Genomic DNA, 27,987 nt, shown 5'->3' on the forward strand with positions numbered 1-27,987 from the left:
TTGATGGAGTGCTGCAGAGATGGTTGCCCTTCTGGAAGTTTCTCCCATCTCCACAGAGGAGCTCTGTCAGAGTGCCCATCGGGTTCTTGGTCACCTCTCTGACATGCACTGTCAACTGTTGGATCTTATATAGACAGGTGTGTGCCTTTCCAAATCATGTCCAATCAATTGAATTTACCACAGTTGGACTCCAAGTTGTAGAAACATCTCAAGGACGATCAATGGAAACAGGATGCACCTGAGCTCAATTTCGAGTCTCATAGCAAAGGGTCTGAATACTTATGTAAATATGGCATTTCTGTTTAATACATTTGCCAGAATTTCAAAAACACTTTTTTCTTGGTCATAATGGGGTATTGTTTGGAGATTGGTGAGGGGAAAAATATATATGTAATCAATTTTAGAATGAGGCTGTAATATAACAAAATGAGGAAAAAGTCCAGGGGTCTGAATACTTCCCAAAAACTCCCAAAGCATTCTTTAAAAAAAATTTGCCTTTATTTAACTAGGCAAGTCAGTTAAGAACAAAGTCTTATTTTCAATGACGGCCTAGGAACAGTGGGTTAACTGCCTTGTTCAGGGGCAGAGACAACAGATATTCTTACCAGAAGATAAAAGCGAGTCTAACATCAATGCCCCAACTAAGCCTGGTAAACGAGATCACATTACCATAAACTATTGCTATTAGAGAGTGCACAGATTCTTCTGCTTTTTCACAAATTGCTAATGTGTGTAGTTCTAATTTGATGGTTAACATGGCTAATAGTTAAATGTTTTCTCAACATTTTATTTGAAATTCTGCTGTGTGTTTTTCCACTCTAACTGTAACACAGTTTATAAACTCTAATCATGAGACTCACTCATCATGACCACCCTCAAGGTGTTTGTGCATCAGTACCCTTTTCACAAACTGTAATGAATAATATTTTATTTTCACACGGTTCTTTTCAGCACACTTCTGGGGAAGGGGGATATCTAGTTAGTTGTACAACTGAAGGCGTTCAACTGAAAAGTGTTTTATGCATTTAATCCAACCCCTCTGAAATCAGAAATGCCTTAATTGACATTGTTTTATTTATTTAACCAGGAAGGGCTCATTGAGATTAAAATCTATTTTTCAAGAGCGCCCTGGCCAAGATGGGCAGCACCAAGTCATTACAAAAAAATTACAGACAGACAACATGAAAAACTACAAGTAATCTAGTAAAAACCATTGAATTCACAAGCGTATAAAATAGCAAATTAAAAACATTGACAGGTCAGGGAATCAGCCTCAAAATCCTTCATCAGTGATATTTAAAAACACCAATCATGTCATCGGCGGCGGGGGAGCAGGTGTTGTTTGGGGGGTTAACTGCTTTGCTCAAAGGCAGAACGGCTGATTTTTCCACCTTGCCGGTGTTGTGCCGACAATCTCTCCCAACATGACCCAAGAAACGTTTAAATTTGTAATTTTAGAGATTGCATTAAAAAAATATAGCCATTTTTGCGTATTTTCATTTTCTGCTGTAAGTAGGTTATAACACATCAAGGAAGACAAACCGTACTTCTCTGCTACTTGGAAGAGTTAGTGGACGAGATTGTTTTTATAGCCCGGTGCCCCGGTTGAGTGGAAATTACATTAATGTACAATAGAATGGACTGACTATACAAACTCTGCCCAACCAAGGCAACGGGCCATGTAAAACGAACTTTCCCATTCAATCATCGCTCCTTTAATTCAGTGACGTCAGACACGGGAAACACGTGTCCACACACTTCGGAATATAGATTTTGTTGAGGCGTTTTGCCTGAGTTTGGAAAACTTTAGGGGAGGACTGCCTTCAAACTATTATGGACACAATCTGTTAACATATGTACACATTTCCGTGTGACACGGCAGAGAAGTGCATAGAGTATTTATAGGAACCGGCTTTTATAACGCTATCAGCGGACTCGAGCAAGTATGGAAATCGATGGGAATTCATTGTTTGTGGAGATTCACCCACATCATCATGAAGCAGGAATAGCAAAGCGATTGAAACTTTTTTGATCCGTGCTCGGAGTGTTTTTGTTCTTTATATTTTAAATGAATATTTTATTTTAAAGAAAAGAAAAATCGGTGTGTTTTTAATCAAAGACAAGTGGAAAGAAATTTCAAGCGAGAGCCTGTGAGAAAAGAAGCTGTCCCATGTAACGAAACGTAATAGTTTAAGTTTGTTTTTAGCTAGTTTTAGAGTTTTTTTTTGTAGTCCTATTTTTTGTACAAATACTATATCATCAATTGGGTGTATATAAGGCACCCGATATAACTTTTGAAGCCATGTCTGAGAGAAAATTGTAAGCGGTTTTTAACAAGTTTTACGAAGTTGTTTAGGCTACTACACCAAAGATGAGGTCTTCTTTGGCTCCCGGCATTAGACTGATCACGTCCTTCTCAAGAGACAGCTGGTAAGTTTACACTGTCTTTGAATTATATTGTGACACCCTTTATGTAAACAAAACTAAATGCATTGAATTTTACAGTATGTACTTTGATGACGGGGGAGGGGAAACGGCGGTTTTGTCCTTAATCAGCTAGATGTCAATGATTGGCGAGAGATTTGGTGTCATTCTATCTATGCATTACTGACATACTGACATTCTAGAATGTTAGGAATTAGTCAACAGTCTAGATTTCATTTGAGTGTTTCATTAGGTATAGTTAAATAGAATGTTACATGCAATCATCCTAGGTAAAGGCTATTGGATTTCTGTAACTATTCTGCAATCAACAAAACCTTCTGCATTATTGCTGTCACTGATCCAGTAAAGGGTTAAAGGTCACAGCAGGTTTAGTCTCAGGCACTACACTTTCTCCCGAATGGCTGAGTCTGAAATGGCATCCAATTCCCTATGTAGTGTACCACTTTTGACCACAGCACATGGTCAAAAGTAGGACACTAATATGGTGTAATTTGAGATGAATTCTATGTGTTGTGTGCAATTAGCCTGGGGGTGAGGAGGTTACACCAGGTTGTAAGTGATGTGTTAACGGAATCTAACTCATGGTAAAACCTGCCTTTCCACTCTAGGAAAAGTAAACAGTCAGTACACAGCATGCAGTGTCTGTGGGTTGTAACTAGCTGCCTTTCTGTGCAGTGTGCACCTAGTGTCATGAGGCAGCCAGGTCCCTGTACTGGTCCCAGCACTGAAGAACTATTCTGAATACCCTGTTTTGTTTCCATGTCAGGTTCCCACAAAAAAAAAGCGTTTATGTGTACTGTCTACTGTACAGACAAGTCAATGTGAACAATGGTTTTGTGTTCTCCCCAGAACCCTCTACAGGATGGTAGTTTGAAGCCTGCCTCTCGGCCTCTCTCCCCTCTCCCTCCTTCCAGAACCTATGATGCTAACATCCCTGGAGACTTCTAGTTTAGACCATGTGAAAGAAAGAGATTGTCCTAAAAACTGTAGAGGGTGTGCTTTGACTTACAAAGAGGACGAAGTTCATGGCATGGTATTTGCTTTGGATAAAATTAGAATGAGCTCTTCTACTCTCTCTGTCTAGGTATCGAGGTTTCACCCTCTTCCTCACCTTCCTCTTCTATACCAGCTACCATCTCTCCCGGAAACCCATCAGCATCATTAAGGTGATACACTGACTCCACAAACCTGTATTAAACGTTATTGAAATGTATGGCCACACTGTTCAGATTTATATTGTAACATCTCTAGGTGTTCTAGACCACAAAAACCCTAGAACACTCGAGCCGCACTACAATGGTTAACACTATATACTGAACAAAAATATAAAAACAACATGTAAAGTGTTGGTATCATGTTTCATGACCTGAAATAAAAGATCCCAGAAATGTTCCATATACACAAAGTTTATTTCTGTTGTGCACAAATTTGTTTACATCCCTGTTAGTGAGCATTTCTCCTTTGCCAAGATAATCAAACCACCTGACAGGTGTGGCATATCAAGAAGCTGATTAAACAGCATGATCATTACACATGTGCATCTTGTGCTCGGGTCAATACAAGGCCACTTTAAAATGTGCAGTTTTGCCACACAACACTATGCCACAGATGTCTCAAGTTTTGAGGGAGCATGCAATTGGCATGCTGACTGTGGGAATGTCCACCAGAGCTGTTGCTAGGGAATTTAATGTTAATTTCTCTACCATAAGCCGCCTCCAACGTCATTTTAGAGAATTTGTCAGTACTTCCAACCGGCCTCACAACCGCAGACCACGTTTAACCATGCCAGTCCAGGACTGCCGCATCCGGCCTCTTTACCTGTGGGATCGTGAGACCAGCCACCCAGACAGCTGATGAAACTGAGGAGTATTTCTGTCTTTAATAAAGCCCTTTTGTGGGGAAAAGCTCATTCTGATTGGCTGGGCCTTACTCCCATTGGGGGGGGGGGCAGTCTCCCAAGTGGGTAGGCCTATGCCCATCCATGGCTGTGCCTTTGCCAAGTCATGTGAAATCCATGGATTAGGGTCTAATTCATTTATTTCAATTTACTGATTTCCTTATATGAACTGTAACTCAGTCAAAATATTTGAAATTGTTGCCTGTTGTGTTTATGTTCAGTATAGTTTGTGAGATAATTATTTCATAGTTGTTTTTCTTTCGAGACGTTTAGTTCTTTACCATCTTTATGCAGGTTGTCTTAAAGGCTGAGTGTTTTGTGTCCATGTGTGTAATCTCTGCTTATTGCCCCATGCATGTACAGAGTCAGCTGCACAGAAATTGTTCCACCCTCATTCGACCTCCAAACCTCAATGGAACTGACAATGAAACCTGGTGTGACTGGGTGCCCTTTGGTGAGTCCTCTGCTTGACTCAAGTTCTTTGTTAATTTTAAGAAGAAATATACATTCTTCCAAAGTTTTCTGAGTGCTTACAAAACGAATATTTAGAACGCACAAAATGTCAGTAGAATGGGACAGCAGATTTCATTTGGATATTTTCCGTGTCCTCTTGTTCTGTCCAGACCAGGACAACTACAAGACACTGTTTGGAGCCGTGGACAACTCCTTCCTGGTTGCTTATGCCATTGGCATGTTTTTCAGGTAGGCTGAATGATGTATTTGATTGTGTTTTGTATATGTGTGTTAACTCACTACAAGCAGTTGACCAGATGATGTTGTGTGGTTTGACAGTGGGATATTTGGAGAGCGCGTGCCCCTGCGCTACTACTTGACCATCGGTATGCTTCTCAGTGGTCTCTTCACATGTCTGTTAGGCCTGGGCTTCTACTTGAACATCCACTCAATATGGTACTACGCCTTCTTCCAGGTACGGGTTAAATCTCCTCCAAAACTATTCAGTCACTTGCTCACACTCTGCAGCATAGTTACCTTTTATTTTTTTTTATTAAATATACTTTTTTTCGCCATACACTACCCTGACTGGAGTAAACTAACGGGAAACAATACTTCTACTGCTACTTACAGCCAGAGGTGTTGACTTGACTTCACATGACTTGGACTCGAGTCACATGACTTGGACTCGAGTCAGATTCGATTCACAAATATGATGACTTGAAAATCGTCTTTGACACCAATGACTCGTGACTTGACTTGGATTTTAGCCTTATGACCTGACTTGATACCCTTCCCAAGCCCAAATATATAAAAATTAAATACTTTTTAAATAGTGTGCAGCGCATCAACTCTTCATTTAACGGACAGCAGCCAATCAAATTGTGCCAGCTGAGAAAAAGTTGTGCGCGGCAGTGCAGAGGAACGTCGGCGGGTGAATTCAGATGGAGCCCTTGGAAAGATGATAGCCAAAATGATTATTTTCGGATATAAAGACAATGCTGTATCAACAAAAAACGGATTGCAACTTGCAAAACATGCGGGAATAAAATTACAGACGGAGGTGCAACAATTTCCAACTTTGTTTAACATTTGAAGCTGCACAAAGAACGGTAAGTCGTGGCTAATATAACCGACCGCAATATATATCTAATTTTCTACAAGTGTATCATGTAGACTAACGTAGCGTTAAATCAATGAGCCTCCACACAGTCAGTCAGTGCGGGAACGTGATCATTGCACCCAAGATTGAGCTATAACTGGCTAGGCATTTCTTATTGCACAAGTCCAGGTAGCCCCTCTCTGTTTCAGTATCATATGACAGTGATAGTGTGAGGGGGGCTGAAAGAGTGTTCCAATGCCAGTACTTTTCTCACGGCTGTTTGTGATGTAATGTAGGAAACACACCCCGTTCTCTATTTTTATTTGTATCCCTTTCTTTCGCTCTTTCTTGTTGGGATACAAAAAGTATCTCTCTCCCTCTCTTTTTCTCTCATTGGGTCTGGTGTAGGGACATATTTCATATTGAAATAACAGAGAATTTAAAGACCTCAATCTCCCTCTTACTTTCGTAGGCAATGAATGGACTGGTGCAGACGACAGGCTGGCCTGCAGTGGTGGCCTGCGTTGGGAACTGGTTCGGAAAAGGGAAGTGAGTGAGACATATCCTTACTGTAGACTGGTTCAGCAATGCTGACTATGCAGTATCAGCACCCTCTTTTCCATCTCGTGCAGGGTTTTTATCTGTTGCTCACAGTCAGTCACATGATGTGAAAGTAAAAGCAACAGGCGTCCAATGCCAAAAGCTGTCCTCAGTATTTAGTAAGCTGTCTCACTGTTCACCGTCAAGATGTACAATGTTTCTCAAGGTAAATCCACCTCTCATTTCCATCCTATCTGTATGTGTCTGTCCCTCTCCCTCCAGGCGAGGATTCATCATGGGCGTCTGGAACTCCCACACCTCGGTAGGCAACATCCTGGGCTCACTCATCGCTGGCGTCTTCGTATCTTCGGCCTGGGGCATGTCCTTCATCGTGCCTGGCATCATCATCGCCTCCACTGGCGTTCTCTGTTTCTTCTTCCTGGTGGAGAGTGAGTCTGACCTCTTGGCCCGTATTCTTAAAGCGTCTCAGAGTAGGATTGCTGATCTAGAAGTTTTGCCTTTGAGATTATAATGAATGGACAGAGGGGGCCTGATCCTAGATCAGAGTTCCTACTTTGAGACGCTTTATGGATATGCCCAGACCTTGTTCAAAACATGCCAATAGTGCTGACTGTAATCCATTACAACCTATTGAAGCTTGATAGATCATAGTCATGTTCATTGCCACTATACAGTTATAGTTTTATTAAGCTCGTTTGAAAAAGGATCATGTTGCATTCATCAGAGTTTTCACTGCAGGCATTTCATCTTAAACTTAGACTGTTAACATTAAGACAAAATGTAAAATGAGAGTTTGCTTGTCCCAAGACTGTATTTTGACATGAAAATGTATTTGTGAGCAAAACCTTTTTTCTGTCACAGAACCAGAAGATATCGGTTGCAGCCCTCCACAACACCATGTAAGTACAACCAAAGAACACATTAAGTAATTGGTGCCCTTAGTAGTATAGAGAAGGGCTGCCTTGCTAAAGGCCACAAGGGCAGTAGGTGTAGGTTGCACTTGAGATATGATGCCTGGCCCGCTTCACTAACCTCTAGGCTACCAGCTATGCCCAGTTTTTGACCTTATTTTTGTTTTGTGATGACCAACGTTTGTCATTACATTACTTTCCTTTGTAAGACTTGATATTATAGAGTAATAAAATAAATGTCAAACAGATCTATTCAACCATAAAACAGTCAATAGTTGCAGCCCTGGTTAGAACCATGCTAATTGTTGTGTATGGACAGGAGGACAATGAGAAGGAGCCTCTCTTACAGAACTCATCCAGTAATGAGGAGATCTTCAGCAGTCCTGGCCAGTCCAACTCTATCTCCTCTGAGCCGGCAGAGGAGCACACCAAGGCCATCAGCTTCTGTGGGGCCCTCAGGATACCTGTGAGTGGGGATCACAATCTACTTTCATTTCAAGCCTTTTCAGTTGCTGAATTTCATCAAATGTTTCACAAGTATTCCTCTGGCAAAACAGACACAGGCAATCAACATAATAATGGGTTGTAATTTTATGTCATTGCACCTAAGCCTTGAATTCCTGTTTCACCTCTGTTGTGACTCATTGTTTGTAATTACTCTCCAAACCCACATGAATGCAGTTGACTGTTGTTATGACAGTTGCTATGACTGTGTAATATGTGTGTTATCTTACAGGGCGTGATGGAGTTCTCCCTCTGTCTTCTGTTCGCTAAGCTCGTTAGCTACACCTTCCTCTACTGGCTTCCTCTCTACATTGCTAACGTTGGTACGTACTCAGTTTAGCGCCTATTTGTTTACAGTTGTCATTTCACCTGAGGGTTCAAATGCTAACAATGTTTATAAGCTGAATGATTTGCTTTGCATTGTGAGATGCGCTGTCAATTGCGTACTGTGTCACTTAAAATTCCCAATGTTTATTTCCTCAGCCCATTTTGACCCCAAGGAAGCTGGGGACATGTCAACACTATTTGATGTAGGAGGAATTGTTGGTAAGCCTTACCAGTTTTGTGGTGGATTTTATATGGCATTATCTAACCTTCTTATAGCCCAATAATCTGTAAGATCATATGAGGATCCAGGAAGCTCTTCCCTGATTACCTGGATGTTTTGTCTGCACTGTAGTTTTAACAAATCATAGAAATAATGAGTGGTATTCTGTAGTCATAACAAATAATGTCTGCAGTCATAACAAAACAGGTATAACAAGTAATGTCTGCAGTCATAACAAAACAGGCATAACAAGTAATGTCTGCAGTCATAACAAAACAAGGAATAACAAGTCATGTCTGCAGTCATAACAAAACAGGCATAACAAGTCATGTCTGCAGTCATAGCAAAACAGGCATAACAAGTCATGTCTGCAGTCATAGCAAAACAGGCATAACAAGTCATGTCTGCAGTCATAGCAAAACCGGCATAACAAGTCATGTCTGCAGTAATAGCAAAACAGGCATAACAAGTCATGTCTGCAGTCATAGCAAAACAAGTCATGTCTGCAGTCATAACAAAACAGGCATAACAAGTCATGTCTGCAGTCATAACAACAGGCATAACAAGTAATATCTGCAGTCATAACAAAACAGGCATAACAAGTAATGCCTGCAGTCATAACAAAACAGGCATAACAAGTCATGTCTGCAGTCATAACAAAACAGGCATAACAAGTCATGTCTGCAGTCATAACAAAACAGGCATAACAAGTCATGTCTGCAGTCATAACAAAACAGGCATAACAAGTCATGTCTGCAGTCATAGCAAAACAGGCATAACAAGTCATGTCTGCAGTCATAGCAAAACAGGCATAACAAGTCATGTCTGCAGTCATAGCAAAACAGGCATAACAAGTCATGTCTGCAGTCATAGCAAAACAGGCATAACAAGTCATGTCTGCAGTCATAGCAAAACAGGCATAACAAGTCATGTCTGCAGTCATAGCAAAACAAGTAATGTCTGCAGTCATAACAAAACAGGCATAACAAGTAATGTCTGCAGTCATAACAAAACAGGCATAACAAGTAATATCTGCAGTCATAACAAAACAGGCATAACAAGTAATGTCTGCAGTCATAGCAAAACAGGCATAACAAGTAATGTCTGCAGTCATAACAAAACAGGCATAACAAGTAATGTCTGCAGTCATAACAAAACAGGCATAACAAGTAATGTCTGCAGTCATAACAAAACAGGCATAACAAGTAATGTCTGCAGTCATAACAAAACAGGCATAACAAGTAATGTCTGCAGTCATAGCAAAACAAGTAATGTCTGCAGTCATAGCAAAACAAGTAATGTCTGCAGTCATAACAAAACAAGTAATGTCTGCAGTCATAACAAAACAGACCATATACAGTGTCTTGGAAAAGTATTCATATCCCTTGGATTTATTCAGTTTATTGTGTTACAAAGCGGGATAAAAATTTATTTAGTTGCATTTTTCTGTCAACATACTCAAAATACTCTGTCAAAGTGGAACAATTCTAACTGAAAGATTTGACTCACTGTGAGAAATAAGAGGTTAACATGATTTTTGAATGACTAACCCTTCCTCTGTCCCCCATACATACAGTTGAAGTCGGAAGTTTACATACACTTGGGTTGGAGTCATTAAATCTCGTTTTTCAACCACTCCACAAATTTCTTGTTGACAGACTATAGTTTTGGCAAGTCGGATGGGACATCTACTTTGTGCATGACACAAGTCATTTTTCCAACAATTAAGTTGACTGTGCCTTGACTGTTGACTGCCTTTTAAACAGCTTGGAAAATTCCAGAAAATCATGTCATGGCTTTAGAAGCTTCTGATAGGCTAATTGACATCATTTGAGTCAATTGGAGGTGTACCTGTGGATGTATTTCAAGGTCTACCTTCAAACTCAGTGCCTCGTTGCTTGACATCATGGGAAAATCAAAAGAAATCAGCCAAGACCTCAGCTTTTTTTGTAGACCTCCACAAGTCTGGTTCATCCTTGGGAGCAATTTCCAAAGGCCTGAAGGTACCACATTCATCTGTACAAACAATAATATGCAAGTATAAACACCATGGGACCACACAGCCGTCATACCGCTCAGGAAGGAGACTCATTCTCTCTCCTAGAGATGAGTGTTCTTTGGTGCGAAAAGTTCAAATCAATCCCAGGACAACAGCAACGGACCTTGTGAAGATGCTGGAGGAAACGGGTACAAAAGTATCTATATCCACAGTAAAACGAGTCCTATATCGACATAACCTGAAAGGCCACTCAGCAAGGAAGAAGCCACTGCTCCAAAACCACCGTGAAAAAGCCAGACTACGGTTTGCAACTGCACATGGGGACAAAGATCGTACTTTTTGGAGAAAAGTCCTCTGGTCGGATGAAACAAAAATAGAACTGTTTGGCCATAATGCCCATCATTATGTTTGGAGGAAAAGGGGGAGGCTTGCAAGTCGAAGACTGCCATCTCAAACGTGAAGCACGGGGGTGGCTGCCTCATATTGTGGCGGTGCTTTGCTGCAGGAGGGACTGGTGCACTTCATAAAATAAATGGCATCATGAGGAAGGGAAAGTATGTGCATATGTTGAAGCAACATGTCAAGACATCAGTCAGGGAGTTAAAGCATGGTTGCAAATGAGTCTTCCAAATGGAAAATGACCCCAAGCACACTTCCGAAGTTGTGGCAACATGGCTTAAGGACAACAAAGTCAAGGTATTGGAGTGGCCGTCACAAAGCCCTGACCTCAATCCTATAGAAAATGTGTGGGCAGAACTGAAAAAGCGTGTGCGGGCAAGGAGGCCTACAAACCTGACTCAGTTACACCAGCTCTGTCAGGGGGAATAGGCCAAAATTCAACCAACTTATTGTGGGAAGGTTCTGGAAGGCTACCCAAAACGTTAGACCCAAGTTAAACAATTTAAAGGCAATGCTACCAAAGAGTGTAAACTTCTGACCCACTGGGAATGTGATGAAAGAAATAAAAGCTGAAATCATTCTCTCTACTATTATTCTGACATTTCACATTCTTAAAATAAAGTGGTGATCCTAACTGACCTAAGACAGAGAATTTTTACATGGATTAAATGTCAGGAATTGTGAAAAAGTGAGTTTAAATGTATTTGGCTAAGGTGTATGTAAACTTCAGACTTCAACTGTACGACATCTGTAAGGTCCCTCAGTCAAGTATTGAATTTCAAGCACAGATTCAAAAACAAAGACCAAGGAGCTTTTCGAAAGCCTCATAAAGAAGGGCAGTGATTGGTAGATGGGTAACAATAACAAATCAGAATTACAATATCTCTTTAAGCATTGTCAAGTTAATAAATATGCTATGGATTATGTATTCAACTACCCAGACACATCAAAGATACAGTCGTCCTTCTGAACTGAGCTGCAGGACAGGAATGAATCTGCTCAGGGATATTACCATGATAAGAGCTAGAGTTCAGTGGCTGTGATGAGAGAACTGAGGATGGATCAACAATGTTGTAGTGACTCAACAATAATGACCTAAAAAGGAGAATACAACGGACAGAATAAAAAATATTACAAAACATTCATCTTGTATGCAACAAGGCACAAAATTAATAATGCTAAAAAAAACACAAAGCAATAAACTTTTTAGCCCAATTCAAGGCCTTATGTTTGGGGAAAATCCAACAACTCATCACTGAGGAACTGCCTCCTTATTGTCAAGCATGGTGGTGGCTGCATCATGGTATAGGTGCGCTTGACAACGGCAAATGCTGGGTAATTTTTCAGGATAAAAAGAAACGGGATGGATCTAAGCACAGGCAAAATCCTAGAGGAGAACCTGGTTAGTCTGCTTTCCAACACACTGGGAGAGGAATTCCCCTTTCAGCAGGACAATAACCTACCACACAAGGCCAAATCTACACTGGAGTTGCTTACCAAGAAGACTGAATGTTCCTGAGTGGCCTAGTTACAGTTTTGACTTAAAGCTGCTTGAAAATCTATGGAAAGTCTTAATGTCTGTCTAGCCATGGTCCCCAACATCTTGACAGAGCTTGGATATTGCACAATCCAGGTGTGTAAAGCTCTTAGATTTACCCAAGAAGACGCATAGCCGTAATCGCAGACAAAGGTGTTTCTAACATGTATTGACTCAGGGAGCTCAATACTTATGCAACAACTATATTTTAGTTATAACATTTACAATGACATCGATTTTAATCCCATTTTGTAACACAATACAGACCATAGTCATAACAAGTAACTGCTGTAGTAGTCTGCCAGAAGAGTTCTCATTAGAATTGGTCAATTAATGGCTCTTACTGTATGGTGTCAGAGCACTTCCCATAATATTGATCATTAATGTAGACCTGCTGTCTCCCCCTGTGTGTTAAGGGTGTGTGCTGTGTTTCTGCAGGGGGCATCGTGGCTGGACTGGTGTCGGACCAAACTGGGGGCAGAGCCTCTACCTGCTGTGTCATGTTAATCCTGGCTGCCCCTATGGTGAGTGTGCATTCACACATAAGACATCACTGGCTTTTAACCATGTGTAACACCAGGGCCATTTATAGTGTCTCTAAGCGCTGTCCACAGGGAAATCTGTACATTCCAGACTTTAGAAAACCGGTGCTGGGCAAAATATACTGTAGATAAGGAAAGGCCTGCACAAATGCCTGAATTATAAATGTGGACTAGACACTTTATATTCACTTATGAAAAGAGGCAATTCTCTATGTCAAAGTTTTGATCACATATATGCAATGTAAATATGACTGCATTATGGACACAGAAAAAGGAATTTGGCTGTGCTTGGAACTCTGGATTTGGCAGTGAACTTCACCTGCTGCCCAAGTCTGCAAACATTTTATGTTAGTCCGTGAGCTCCTTTACAGTAGTGTGTCAATCTGTTTTTCAGCATAGCTCAATGTTTTCCTTTGGGTCTGCATGTGGGTTAGTAAATCCTTCAAAGGTGACACATTTGACCCACGATCCAGTCTGAATGTTTAGTTTTTTTTGCTTTCCTAGCTGTTCCTGTACAACCACATTGGACAGCATAGCCTAGCAACCACAATCGGTAAGAGTTAAGTTATTCTGTATGAAATTTGACTTTGAAGCCATGGAGCTATTTTGGTTTCAACACCTCTTACTGAAAACGACCTAAATGCTCCAATTTAACACATTCTCTTTACTGTGTGTCGGTTGTGTGTTTGTAGCCTGTGGATTTCACATTTACGCTTTGTCATTTGGCAGACACTCTTATCTATGACTTGCAATCGGTGCAACCAACATAACAACCACAATATCACTATTAAAAATAGCCTTTGTCTGCTAGCTAGCGTACTGTACATGCCTGATCCACTTGTTGCTGTTTTCCTCTGCCTTGTAGGGATGCTGTTGGTGTGCGGAGCCCTGGTGAACGGACCCTATGCCCTCATCACCACCGCTGTGTCTGCTGACCTGGTAAGCACATCCACCCCAGACTGCACTGCTGCATGCCTTTCTCACATGAAGTCCTCAGCTCTCCTGAAGTCACACAGGAGATAAGCCCGTCATTGCTCCTCTCACCCCAAATTCCCCAGGTTCCCTGTTAGTCCAAGACACTTTCTAAAGCGTCTTTCCTCGATTCCTTGCATTCTATCTCCCTCGCCTCTTTCTCAAACCATATTGGAGAAGAAGATCCCAAGGTCCCTCCCGTCAGACCTTCACCATCCATGCGTTTTGAGAAGAGGCAGAGGAGAGGGAACACAAGGAATTGAGGAGAGAAACATTTGGAAAGAGCCCAAGTCTTTTATGCTGAATGTTGATTCAAAATTAGGGTTTTCCTTTCATAGGGGACGCATGAGAGCCTGAGAGGAAATTCTAGAGCATTGTCAACGGTCACTGCAATTATTGACGGCACAGGGTCAATAGGTATGTGGGGAATTTCTAGGACACACACGGGGGATTGGTACTCTTTGATATTGTTGTTTTTAGATTTGATGCTTGTAATGGGTTGGTGGTGCTAAGATGCATTTGTGTGCCTGTGTCAATGCATGAAGGAAGGTTTTTATTTTTAGGTTGCCTATGTTTTGAGAGATTAACTTCAATGCTCAGTCATTGCAGTGTTATGTGACAATTACAAATTGTATACAGTTTATGTACAAGGTCCATGGCTCATACAAAACTATTTTCTATTGTAAATCATGTAGTGTTCTAAAGGCAGACTTTTTATGATTGTTGTCCCAAATCAGATTGTATATCCAGTCCTGGTTTTAGGTGCTAGGGTTCCCATGACTCTTATTTTCTGACTCTCCTCTAGGTGCCGCCCTAGGTCCTCTGTTAGCAGGGCTGATCTCTCCGACGGGATGGAACAATGTCTTTTTCATGCTGATCACTGCTGATATCCTCGCCTGTTTGGTTAGTTTTTAATCTTTGTTTTTATTAACATGTTTTATAAACCACTGCAAGATTTTTGCCACATGTTCAAAGAAGGTGCTACACCTGTGGATTGTGTACAAAATTAATGATACCCTTGATACACTACATGGGCAAAAGTATCATTTGGTATGTGGACACCCCTTCAAATGAATGGATTCGTCTATTTCAGCCACGTGTATAAAATCGAGCACACAGCCATGCAATCTCCAGAGACAAACATTTGCAGTAGAATGGCTCGTACTGAAGAGCTCAGTGACTTTCAACGTGGCACCGTCATGGGATGCCACCTTTCCAACAAGTCAGTTCGTCAAATTTCTGCCCCGCAAGAGCTGTCCCGGTCAACTGTAATTGCGGTTATTATGAAGTGGAAATGTCTAGGAGCAACAACGGCTCAGCCACAAAGTGATAGACCACACAAGCTCACAGAACAGGACCACCGAGTGCTGAAGCGTGTCGCGTTTAAAAATCGTATATCCTCGGTTGTAACACTTCTACTGAATTCCAAACTGCCTCTGGAAGCAACGTCAGCACAAGAACTGTTCATTGGGAGCTTCATGAGATGGGTTTCCATGGCCGAGCAGCCTCATACAAGCCTAAGATCACCATGTGTAATGCCAAGCGTAGTGTGGAGTGGGGTGGGTGCCATTGGTGGGTGGAGCAGTGGAAACACGTTCTCTAGAGTGATGAATCAAGTTTCACCATCTGGCAGTCCGACGGACGAATCTGGGTTTGACAGATGCCAGGAGAACGTTAACTGCCCGAATGCATAGTGCCAACTGTAAAGTTTGGTGGAGGAATAATGTTCTGGGACTGTTTTTAAATTGTGTTACATATATATTTTTTTTATATTTATATGTATAAAAACATAGATCTATTTTAGTAAGCTGTGTTGAGTGTGCTGTCTCCCTGTTTTTCAGCTGCTGTCCAGGCTGGTGTATAAAGAGGTGAGAGGCTGGTGTGGACACAGCCCCAGACATAGAGGGTAAGCCGCTCACGACTACACCGCTGGGAATCATATAACCAAACAGGAAACCCAAAGCTGGTTTCCTTTTCTTATGATAAAGTGGCTGCTAAGTGCAATTAGTCATGCTAGGCATAAAATCATACCCATTTTATCCAAGAAGTGAACAAATACTGGCTACTCCACTTAAAAGGGGCAAAATGCAATTGAACTTGAGTGTGGACTAAAATGACTATTCCTTTAAATACAGGTCAAAGCCACAAATAGAGCTACTCCCCAGGGCTTTATACATTAGCCTTTCCCTAGAGGTTAAGGGTGCTCATTATTCTACTCCAAAGTGGCCTCCAGGCTGCTGATTAATTGGCTAGCTTTAAGGGGAAAATCGCAATTGCACCTCAGGCTATTTAAAAAAAATCAGAAGTTGTCATTCACGATTAACCTGGGACCTTGATTGCGTCTTGAGAGTTGTATAGTTCCACCAGGTTCCCATAGGACTTGAGATGTGATTGTCTTTGAATGGATGACTAGAGTTGGTGTTATTAGACACTGGATCATAATTATTTATATACACTACCTTTCAAAAGTTTGGGGTCACTTAGAAATGTCCTTGTTTTCCATGGAAATATAGTCAAGACGTTGACAAGGTTATAAATAATGATTTTTAATTGAAATAATAATTGTGTCCTTCAAACTTTGCTTTCGTCAAAGAATCCTCCATTTACAGCAATTACAGCCTTGCAGACCTTCTAGTTGTCAATTTATTGAGGTAATCTGAAGAGATTTCACCCCATGCTTCCTGAAGCATCCCCCACAAATTGGATTGGCTTGTTGAGCACTTCATACGTACAATAGGGTCAATCTGCTCCCACAAAAGCTCAATAGAGTTGAGATCTGGTGACTGTGCTGGCCACTTCATTATAGATAGAATACCAGCTGACTGCTTCTTCCCTAAATATTTCTTGCATAGTAGCTGTTCTTTGGGTCATTGTCCTGTTGTAGCAAGAAAATGGCTCAAGTTAAGCGCCGTCCACAGGGTATGGCATGACGTTGTAAAATTGAGTGATAGCCTGCCTTCCTTCAAGAACCATTCTACCCTGTACAAATTTTCCACTTTACCACCACCAAAGCACCCCCAGACCATCACATTGCCTCCACCATACTTGACAGATGGTGTCAAGCACTCTTCCATCTTTTTATTTTTTCTGCGTCTCAATAGTTTTTCTTTGTGATTCGAACACCTCAAACTTAGATTTGTCTGTCCATAACTGTCCAAAACTTTCGTCTGTCCAAAACAGATGCCTCACATGTCCTCAACTGGCAGATTCATAAAATAGTACCTGCAAAACAGTGAAGAGGCGACTCCGGGATGTGGGCCTTCTACACATTGTTCCTCTGTCCAGTGTCTGTGTTCTTTTGCCCATCTAATCTTACATTTTTATTGGCCAGTCTGAGATATGGCTTTTTCTTTGCAACTCTGCCTAGAAGGCCAGCATCCCGGAGTCGCCTCTTCAATGTTGACTTTGAGACTGGGGTTTTGCGGGTACTATTTAATGAAGCTGCCAGTTGAGGACTTGTGAGGTGTCTGTTTCTCAAACTAGACACTAATGTACTTGTCCTCTTGCTCAGTTGTGCACCGGGGCCTCTCACTCTTTCTATTTTGGTTAGGGCCAGTTTGTGCTGTTCTGTAAAGGGGGAAGTACACAGAGTTGTACGAGATCTTCAGTTTCTTGGCAATTTCTCGCATGGAATAGACTTAATTTCTCAGAACAAGAATAGACTGAGTTTCATAAGAATGTTCTTTGTTTCTGGCCATTTTGAGCCTGTAATCGAACCCACAAATGCTTATTCTCCAGACACTCAACTAGTCTAAAGAAGGCCAGTTTTATTGCTCCTTTAATCAGTTTTCAGCTGTGCTAACATAATTGCAAAAGGGTTTTCTAATGATGAATTAGCCTTTTAAAATGATTAACTTGGATTAGCTAACACAACGTGCCGTTGGAACACAGGAGTGATGGTTGCTGATAATGGGCCTCTGTATGCCTATGTAAATATTTCATAAATTAGCTGTTTCCAGCTACAATAGTCATTTACAACATTAAACATGTCTACACTGTATTTCTGATCAATTTTATGTTATTTTAATGGACAAAAAATGTGGGAAAAAAGGACATTTCTAAGTGATCCCAAACTTATGAATGGTAGTGTGTGTATAAAAAAGAAACATCCTCTCATTTTCAGCAAACTTAACATGTGTAAATATTTGTATGAACATAAGACTCAACAACTGAGACAAAAACTGAACAAGTTCCACAGACATGTGACTAACAGAAATGGAATAATGTGTCCCTGAACAAAGGAGGGGGGGGGGGTCAAAATCAAAAGTAACGGTCAGTATCTGGCGTGGCCACCAGCTGCATTCAGCACTGCAGTGCTTCTCCTCCTCATGGACTACACCAGATTTGCCAGTTCTTGCTGTGAGATGTTAACCCACTCTTCTACCGAGGCACCTTCAAGTTCCTGGACATTTCTGGGGGGAATGGTCCTAGCCCTCACCCTCCGATCCAACAGTTCCCAGACGTGCTCAATGCGATTGAGATCCGGGCTCTTCGCTGGCCATGGTAGAATGATGACATTCCTGTCTTGCAGGAAATCACGCACAGAACGAGCAGTATGACTGGTGGCATTGTCATGCTGGAGGTTCATGTCAGGATGAGCCTGCAGGAAGGGTACCACATGGGGGAGGAGGATGTCTTCCCTGTAACGCACAGCGTTGAGATTGCCTGCAATGACAAGCTCAGTCAGATGATGCTGTGACACAACGCCCCAGACCACGACGCACCCTCCACCTCCAAATCGATCTCGCTCCAGAGCACAGGCCTCAGTGTAACGCTCATTCCTTTGACGATAAATGCGAATCCGACCATCACCCCTGGTGAGACAACACCGCGACTCGTCAGTGAAGAGCACTTTTTGCCAGTCCTGTCTGGTTCAGCGATGGTGGGTTTGTGCCCATAGGCGACGCTGTTGCCGGTGATGTCTGGTGAGGACCTGCCTTTACAACAGGTCTACAAGCCCTCAGTCCAGCCTCTCTCAGCCTATTGCGGACAGTCTGAGCACTGATAGGGATTGTGTGTTCCTGGTGTAACTCGGCCAGTTGTTGTTGCCATCCAGTACCTGTCCGCAGGTGTGATGTTCGGATGTACCGATCCTGTGCAGGTGTCCAACGCGGTCTGCCACTGCGAGGACAATCAGCTGTCCATACTGTAGCGCTGTCTTAGGCGTGTCACAGTACAGACATTGCAATTTATTGCCCTGGCCACATCTGCAGTCCTCATGCCACCTTGCAGCATGCCTAAGGCACGTTCACGCAGATGAGTAGGGACCCTGAGCATCTTTCTTTTGGTGTTTTTCAGAGTCCGTAGAAAGGCCACTTGTGTTTTCATAACTGTGACCTTAATTGCCTACTGTAAGCTGTTAGTGTCTTAACGACCGTTCCACAGGTGAATGTTCATTGATGGTTCATTGAACAAGCATGGGAAACAGTTTACAATGAAGATCTGTGAAGTTATTTGGATTTTTACAAATTATCTTTGAAACACAGGGTCCTGAAAAGGGGATGTTTATTTTTTTGCTGTGTGTGTGTGTTAATCACGGCAGGGTAGCCTAGTGGTTAGAGCGTTGGACTAGTAACCGGAAGGTTGCAAGTTCAAACCCCCGAGCTGACAAGGTACAAATCTGTCGTTCTGCCCCTGAACAGGCAGTTAACCCACTGTTCCTAGGCCGTCATTGAAAATAGATATAGATAGGGGTAAAGTGACATAATAAACTGTATCAGCAGCTTATGTGATGAGTAAAAGAAGTTAGTGCAAAAAGGCTCAATGTAGATAGTCTGGGAAGCTATTGCATTAAACCTCTTAAGGATTCCACCCTTTACTTCAATTTTCGCCTAAAATGACATGCCTAAATCTTGCTGCCTGTAGCTCAGGACCTGAAGCAAGGATATGCATGTTCTTGATACCAAAATTATCAATGGAAATCAAATTTATCAACTCATGGAGGACTGGATTTGGAGTCACACTCAAAATTAAAGTGGAAAACTACTCTACAGGCTGATCCAACTTTGATGTAATGTCCTTAAAACAAGTCAAAATGAGTCTCAGTAGTGTGTGTGGCCTCCACGTGCCTGTATGACCTCCCTACAACGCCTGGGCATGCTCCTGATGAGGTGGCGGATGGTCTCCTGAGGGATCTCCTCCCAGACCTGGACTAAAGCATCCGCCAACTCCTGGACAGTCTGTGGTGCAACGGTGGATGGAGCGAGACATGATGTCCCAGATGTGCTCAATTGGATTCAGGTCTAGTCCATAGCATCAATGCCTTCCTCTTGCAGGAACTGCTGACACACTCCAGCCACATGAGGTCTTGCATTAGGAGGAACCCAGGGCCAACCGCACCAGCATATGGTCTCACAAGGGGTCTGAGGATCTCATCTCGGTACCTAATGGCAGTCAGGCTACCTCTGGCGAGCACAGCCCCCCATAGAAATGCCACCCCACACCATGACTGACCCACTGCCAAACCGGTCATGCTGGAGGATGTTGCAGGCAACAGAACGTTCTCCGCGGCGTCTCCAGACTCTGTCACGTCTGTCACATGTGCTCAGTGTGAACCTGCTTTCATCTGTGAAGAGCACAGGGCACCAGTGGCGAATTTGCCAATCTTGGTGTTGTCTGGCAAATGCCAAACGTCCTGCACGGTGTTGGGCTGTAAGCACAACCCCCACCTGTGGACGTCGGGCCCTCATACCACCCTCATGGAGTCTGTTTCTGACCGTTTGAGCAGACACATGCACATTTGTGGCCTGCTGGAGGTCATTTTGCAGGGCTCTGGCAGTGCTCCTCCTGCTCCTCCTTGCACAAAGGCGGAGGTAGCGGTCCTGCTGCTGGGTTGTTGCCCTCCTACGGCCTCCTCCACGTCTCCTGATGTACTGGCATGTCTCCTGGTAGCGCCTCCATGCTCTGGACACTACGCTGACAGACACAGCAAACCTTCTTGCCACAGCTCGCATTGATGTGCCATCCTGGATGAGCTGCACTACCTGAGCCACTTGTGTGGGTTGTAGACTCCGTCTCATGCTACCGCTAGAGTGAAAGCACCGCCAGCATTCAAAAGTGACCAAAACATCAGCCAGGAAGCATAGGAACTGAGAAGTGGTCTGTGGTCCCCACCTGCAGAACCACTCCTTTATTGGGGGTGTCTTGCTAATTGCCTATAATTTCCACCTGTTGTCTATTCCATTTGCACAACAGCATGTGAAATGTATTGTCAATCAGTGTTGCTTCCTAAGTGGACAGTTTGATTTCACAGAAGTGTGATTGACTTGGAGTTACATTGTGTTGTGTAAGTGTTCCCTTTATTTTTTTGAGCAGTGTACATATATTTAAAAAAATGTTTTACCATCTTTGAAATGCAAGAGAAAGGCCATAGTATATTATTCTAGCCCAGTTGCAATTTAGATTTAGCAATGTATTTGCAAAGTTTTAGACTGATCCAATCTGTTCAAAATGTTGTATCAAGTCTGCCCAAATGTGCCTAATTGGTTTACTAATACATTTAAGTTAATACTTGTGCACGGTCCTCAAACAATAGCACGGTAGTCTTTCAATGTAATAGCTACTGTAACTTGGACAGTGCAGTTAGATTAACAAGAGTGTAAGCTTTCTGCCCATATTAGATATGTCTGTATCCTGGGAAATGTTCATGTTACTTACAACCTCATGCTAATCACATTAGCCTACGTTAGCTTAACACCGATCCTATAGAGGTTTTAAGTTCCTGACTATGTTTTCAAATGGTCAAAAAGACATACAGCTTCAATTTCTCAGGCACTAATTTTGCTAGGGCTGTCTGGGTGTGGTCTGAGTGGTGAGGGGAACTCTGAAAACTAGCTAATGGAATTTAGAATGCACTTCCTTATTGTTTTATTAACTAATTTAACACCTGATGAGGTCACCAGGCAGACCAAAACTCCATCACACCAAAACAGGCTGACATTTCAGGCAGTGTTTTTGACCAGCTCGTACACCAAATAAATAAAACACAGAAAATCTAGTTTTTGGCTGCACTGGGGCTTGTAGGCTTTAAATAAAAAAATGATAGCATAATACACAGTGTAATGTGTCTGGGTTTGTCATAATACAGTTGCACTACCAGCCAAGGTGTCTGTTTCTTTGTGCTACAAGACAGTGTTGAAGGTTAAAGGAAGCTGTATGGTGGATAATCCACACCCGCATCGCGCTGGCCACACGCTGTCCCGTTTATTCCAAGTTCCAAACTAACCCTCACATCCTGTGAAATAATGTTGCTTTCAAATAAAGCAAGACTCCATCCCGAACAACAATTGTGCACCTCATGGCTCTATGCTGCCCCCCATTTATTCCACCTCCCAAACTAAGTCAATAGCATCAGCCTCTCTCCAGCAAAATTGTGAGTAGGCTAGGTGCCATTGTTGACTTGTTAATTTTATCAATCAATCAAATGTATTTATAAAGCCCTTCTTACATCAGCTGATGTCACGAAGTGCTGTACAGAAACCCAGCCTAAAACCCCAAACAGCAAGCAATGCAGGTGTAGAAGCATGGTGGATAGGAAAAACTCCCTAGAAAGGCCAGAACCTAGGAAGAAACCTAGAGAGGAAGCAGGCTATGGGGGGTGACTAGTCCTCTTCTGGCTGTGCTGGGTGGAGATTATAACAGAACATGGTCAGGGTTCCATAGCCGCAGGCAGAACAGTTGAAACTGGAGCAGCAGCACGGCCAGGTGGACTGGGGACAGCAAGGAGTCATCAGGCCAGGTAGTCCTGAGGCATGGTCCTAGGGATCAGGTCCTCCGAGAGAGAGAATTAGAGAGAGCATACTTAAATTCACACAGGACACCGGATAAGACAGGAGAAATACTCCAGATATAACAGACTGACCCTAGCCCCCCGACACAAACTATTGCAGCATAAATACTGGAGACTGAGACCGAAGGGGTCAGGAGACACTGTGGCCCCATCCGACAATACCCCCGGACAGGGCCTAACAGGCAGGATATAACCCCACCCACTTTGCCAAAGCTCAGCCCCCACACCACTAGAGGGATATCTTCAACCACCAACCTACCATCCTGAGATCAGGCCGAGTATAGACCAAGAAGATCTCCCCCACGGCATAACTTAAAGGGGGGCGCCAACCCAGAAAGGAAGACCACGTCAGTGATGCACCCCTCCTAGGGATGTCATGGAAGAGCACCAGTAAGCCAGTCACTCAGCCCCTGTAATAGGGTTTGAGGCAGAGAATCCCAGTGGAGAGAGGGGAACCGACCAGGCAAAGACAGCAAGGTCTGTTTGTTGCTCCAGTGCCTTTCCGTTCACCTTCACACTCCTGGGCCAGACTACACTCAATCATAAGACCTACTGAAGAGATGAGTCTTCAATAAAGACTTTAAATTTGAGACCGAGCCTGCGTCTCTCACATGGGTAGGCATACCATTCCATAAAAATGGAGCTCTGCAGGAGAAAGCCCTGCCTCCAGCGGTTTGCTTAGAAATTCTAGGGACAGTAAGGAGGCCTGCGTCTTGTGACCGTAGCGTACGTGTAGGTATGTACGGCAGGACCAAATTGAAAAGATGGGTAGGTGGAAGCCCATGTAATGCTTTGTAGGTTAGCAGTAAAACCTTGAAATCAGCCATTGCCTTAACAGGAAGCCAATGTAGAGAGGCTAGAACTGGAGTAATATGATCACATTTTTTGGTTCAAGATTCTAGCAGCCGTATTTAGCACTAACTGAAGTTTATTTAGTGCTTTATCCGGGTAGCCAGATATACTCAGTTGAAGATTCTGTGGTTGTTCCTACACCGCCAGTCCTCAAATATGAAATGACATTGAATTAATCAGATCCAATGATCTGGTGCCTATGTTAATAACCGGAATAGGTTTGCATTCGGTCCATTCTGAAATAGGCTAATCTAACCTTGTGTTTGCAGGTTCAAAGAAATCTGAGTGGCCGCCTGGGACAAGAGACCGTATCACACCTGCGAGGGAGGGCGCAGGAAAAATGACCTAGTAATAATCCCTGAGGCACACCGTGATTCATACAGTACTGGTCCTTTCATCCTTCAGCCTTAATGGATCCATACCTTGTCACCAGCGGATGAAAGGAGCTGAAAAAGGAGGAAGGGGCCATTGATATTCTGGGACCGTCTGACAGAGAGAACATGTCCCTTCCTCAAGTGACCGCAAAGCTCTTTCTCTTTTAAACCCCCAAAAATACACTTTAAAACATTTTTTTTTATAGACTGTCTCTCTTATAGCCCCTCAGTGCTGTGTGCATCTTTTTCATGTTCTATCATTACAATTCTGTGCACACTGTGCATTTCCCCAATCTCCCCTCCAGTTGATATCACATACCAGTATTGGGCAAGTTGAATTCAGGGGAGCTCATTTTGCACAGCCGAGGAATGCCAAACTACATAAGCAGTAAAGGAGGAGTTTCAAGGTAATCAAGGGCTGTGGAGGTGAATGTCATCACCAACAAAAACTCAACGGATAAGGAAAACTTTGCTGACTGATCAAAAAAATTCTCAGACTGCACTATCACATTATTCCATTTGTGTCTAAGGCAAATGTTTGTTGAAATGTTTATTGATCAATGATTAGAAGTTAGTTTGTATCCTCCATGTGCACTTCGTTGTTTTGTTTTTGACTCCACCCCTCCTAGCCGGCCTCGTCGTCAATTTTGAGCAGGGTATGTGATGATACTGATGGTTTGTCTGGACTAAACGTTTTTACGGTTGTGGCTAGATAACGAGTTCCCAAACTTTTTTTGGCCCACGACCCCTTTCAATTTTGTTTGTGAACCCCCCCCCCCCTGCCCACCATGTAAAAAAAAAATGTCTTTCAAAATAACGTTTTACCAAACGTCCAACATTTACTTTGTCTAAATTAAATTGTCTATAACCGTCTATTACAAATCAGTCTGACAGCACTTTTGACAGTATTTCAATCTGAAGGAAGTGTGGTTTGAAATGACTGAAATGCATCAGCGGTATTGGGAAGTTCAGAAGATCATCAGTCAATAATTCTGTGTAGAAAAGAATAACATCATTGATGACCCCCCCCCCCCCCCCAGTTTGATTTAGTTAGCACCTAGTCTTTTGCACTCTGTTCTAATGAGTCCTGCGTGGCTTGTGGGCATTGTAGAGGAGAACATACGAGTCTTATCTTTCAGTCATGGGGTCATAATATTTTGTAGCTTAAACCATTCAAAAGATAGAGCCACATTTGTAGGAAGAAAACAGAAACCACTCTGTTTATTACAACTAAAACTAGCAGCTTCTATGAACTAAGCAAGATTTCAGACTTTCTCTTGCGACCCCCATTGGAAAACGGTGGGCTAGATGGAGTTCAGCTATGGAGAGAAGTTTCTGTACATGGCACGTTACTAGAAATAATTTAGCAGCTTAAGAGAATGAAGTTAAGGTTAGGAAAAGGGTTGGGCTTGGCTAAAATGCAATGTTTGTCAACTACTGTTGATGTCCTTGATGGGACATCTAGATGGAGCTGTACTCCATCTAGTCACAATCATTGGAACCATCTATCCCGACAAACCATCGGTATCATAACGGGCTTTGACTCTTGCCGTCGGGCTCCTAAATTGCAAGTTGAGCGCCAATTCCTCCCACGCGACAAACAGCCAGGGGACCGAGCCATGCAAAATGAGCTCACCCAATGTTTTCACGTGTGACTTTCATTGTAAATGTATCCCTTTTAGTGGCATGCTACCTACTCTCCTACATATTTATTTGGCAGAGAAGCTAAAATGTAATTTGGCTCTATACTCCAGCTTTTTGGATTTGAAATCAAATGAGCCGAAAATACATAATTTTTTATTTTGGGGTGTTTTGTTAGTGGAATTAAATTTCTGTATGTTTAATACCCAATTAAATTAATACACTCAGCCCATTTCTAAGGATTTGTAAGAAACTTATTTGCATAAAATGGGTGGACACCTGTCTCAAAATCAAGCACTAGCGTTTATTCTCGAGAGTACTGAACATGATACAATTTACAACAGGTTATAAACGGAAAATGACGTCATTAGGTTTCGAACTGTCCCGTCTCTCCTCCACTCCAGTACAATGGCAGTATAGTTCTCAAGCCTTCCTACATCATCTCCCACCAATTTAGATAATTTATGACCAAGCCAAGGTCTTCCTGTGTAGATAAGAATTCTAGCCAGTCTGACGATAAGTTCATTAGTTTCTACCAAGGAACAGACAGTCATTGTTCTAATTTTGGATTATAATTACACACACATTCAGTACTAGGATTAAAATAAAATTCATCCATCTATACAGTAACATAATAGTATTCTGATTAGTCAGTCCTGATTGAAATGTATACATAATTAGTCAATATTGATTAAAAAAAATCTCTTAACACTATCTAGAAATGAAAGCATTTTATGTATCTAGTCCCCCCATTTTTGAAGGTGTCACACGTTTTTAGACAAATTTACTTAGTGTAATACATTTATTCAAGTTTAGTATTTGGTCCCATATTCCTAGCACACAATGGCTACATCAAGCTTGTGACTACAAATTTGTTGGATGCATTTGCTTTTTTAGGTTGTGTTTCAGATTACTCTGTGCCCAATAGAAATGTAATGGTATATAATGTATTTTGTCATTTTGGAGTCACTTCTATTGTAAATAAGAATATGATATGTTTCTGAACACTTCTACATTAATGTGGATGCTTCCATGATTCCAGATAATCATGAATGATTTGTGAATAATGATGAGTGAGGAAGTTAGAGGCATAAATATTATACCCTAACCTCCCCTGTTATTGATAATGGTGAGAGGTTAGAATGTTTTAGGGGCATGATCTTTGTGCGTCTAACTTTCTCGCTCATCCTTATTCACCCTCAAATAACAGGTGACATTCTATCATGTAGGTTCATATAAGACATTTAATATCAAATCCAAAATGCTGGAATTTTTAGCTGAATTTAAAAGTTTTCGCTTCACTGGCCAAGTAAATACCTGGGGGACCAGTGTCCACAAATGGTATTCTTTTTTTTTTTTTCAGTGAATTGGTGTTTCATTCTTTGTAGATATTTATTTTTTGTTGACATTTTAGTTATTTTGAAGACACTCTTACCCAGAGTGACTTACAGTAGTGAGTGCATACATTTTCATTATTGTTTTTGTACTGGTCCCCCATGGGAATCGAACCAACAACCCTGGCATTACAAGCATCATCCTCTACCAACTGAGCATCCTCGCCGGTGGCCCATGTTATTAAGGTGATAATTGTACTTCAGGGACCCTCTGTTGCTTTGTTGTAGTCAGAGGTATTGTTAGAGGGGGCGTAATCTTTTTTAATATAATTGAGGGATGCAGATAGTTGTAGTGCCCCAAATAAAGTCAGATGTTATACCATGCATAAGCTATGCAGAGGGCAGGCTGTATTATGTTACATGACTAATATTCCAAATACATTTAGAAAAAATGTAAATAATGAAGTGTAGTGTATGTACATCATGTCTGATTTAAGCTGAATAAATCTGAGCATGACCAACTGTATTTCATTTCCTGAAAAGGGCATGTTTTACTTATATATATATATAATGAACATTCATTTGGAAGTCTACCTAAAATCTGAAAGGTAAAATGCAACTCCTCACTATAAAAACCGTTGACTGGTGTAAACATGCTCCAGGATGTTTTTATCTTGTCATATTTCATTGTTAACGGCACAGAAACGGCTCATACTCGCTTATCTAAATCCCATATCCCTCAAAAACATATTCTGCTACCACATCACCCATGTCTGCATTGCATTCCAAAAGGCACCCTATTCCCATTATAGTGCAGTACTTTTGACCAGGGCCCGTGAGACTTGTCAATAGTAGTGTACAATATAGGTAAAAGGGTACCATTTGGGATGCACACATACTTCTAACACCATCTGGACCTTTCATTTCCATGACCCTTAGTGAACTAATAATTAATCAGAACAAGCCCACTTTATTAATGATGTATGACGTGCACCATTCAAATCTGAGGTAACCCCTTGAATAGGCATTATACCTAATGAGACCATCAAAGCTAAACACATGCACATGATGTCAATATTTGATTCTATTCCACCACCATGGGTGCATCTCATGTGTTTCCTTGATTCCT

General features: G+C 42.0%; 1 protein-coding gene across 4 annotated transcripts; it reads left to right on the plus strand.

Annotated features, from left to right (window-relative positions):
- The first annotated feature begins 1,739 nt into the window (after window positions 1–1,739).
- LOC109873256 (glucose-6-phosphate exchanger SLC37A2) lies at window positions 1,740–27,384 on the plus strand. 4 transcript variants are annotated; one of them, XM_020464888.2, is made up of 18 exons: window positions 1,740–2,430; window positions 3,530–3,611; window positions 4,706–4,796; window positions 4,966–5,044; window positions 5,135–5,270; window positions 6,370–6,446; window positions 6,720–6,886; window positions 7,320–7,357; window positions 7,689–7,835; window positions 8,106–8,196; window positions 8,357–8,419; window positions 12,794–12,879; window positions 13,402–13,450; window positions 13,763–13,836; window positions 14,208–14,286; window positions 14,675–14,772; window positions 15,711–15,775; window positions 23,779–27,384. In XM_020464888.2, the coding sequence occupies exons 1-18, from the start codon at window positions 2,372–2,374 to the stop codon at window positions 23,792–23,794; spliced, it is 1,497 nt and encodes a 498-aa protein (XP_020320477.1). In that variant the 5' UTR covers window positions 1,740–2,371; the 3' UTR covers window positions 23,795–27,384. The 4 variants fall into 4 exon arrangements, 2 of the variants coding, with proteins under 2 accessions (XP_020320477.1, XP_020320479.1); XM_020464890.2 differs by having other exon boundaries at window positions 7,719–7,835; XR_004206058.1 differs by lacking the exon at window positions 14,208–14,286 and having other exon boundaries at window positions 7,719–7,835.
- Window positions 27,385–27,987: the final 603 nt, after the last annotated feature.

This window comes from Oncorhynchus kisutch, linkage group LG28, assembly GCF_002021735.2.
Source record: "Oncorhynchus kisutch isolate 150728-3 linkage group LG28, Okis_V2, whole genome shotgun sequence".
In the NCBI taxonomy this organism is placed as follows: Eukaryota; Metazoa; Chordata; class Actinopteri; order Salmoniformes; family Salmonidae; genus Oncorhynchus; species Oncorhynchus kisutch.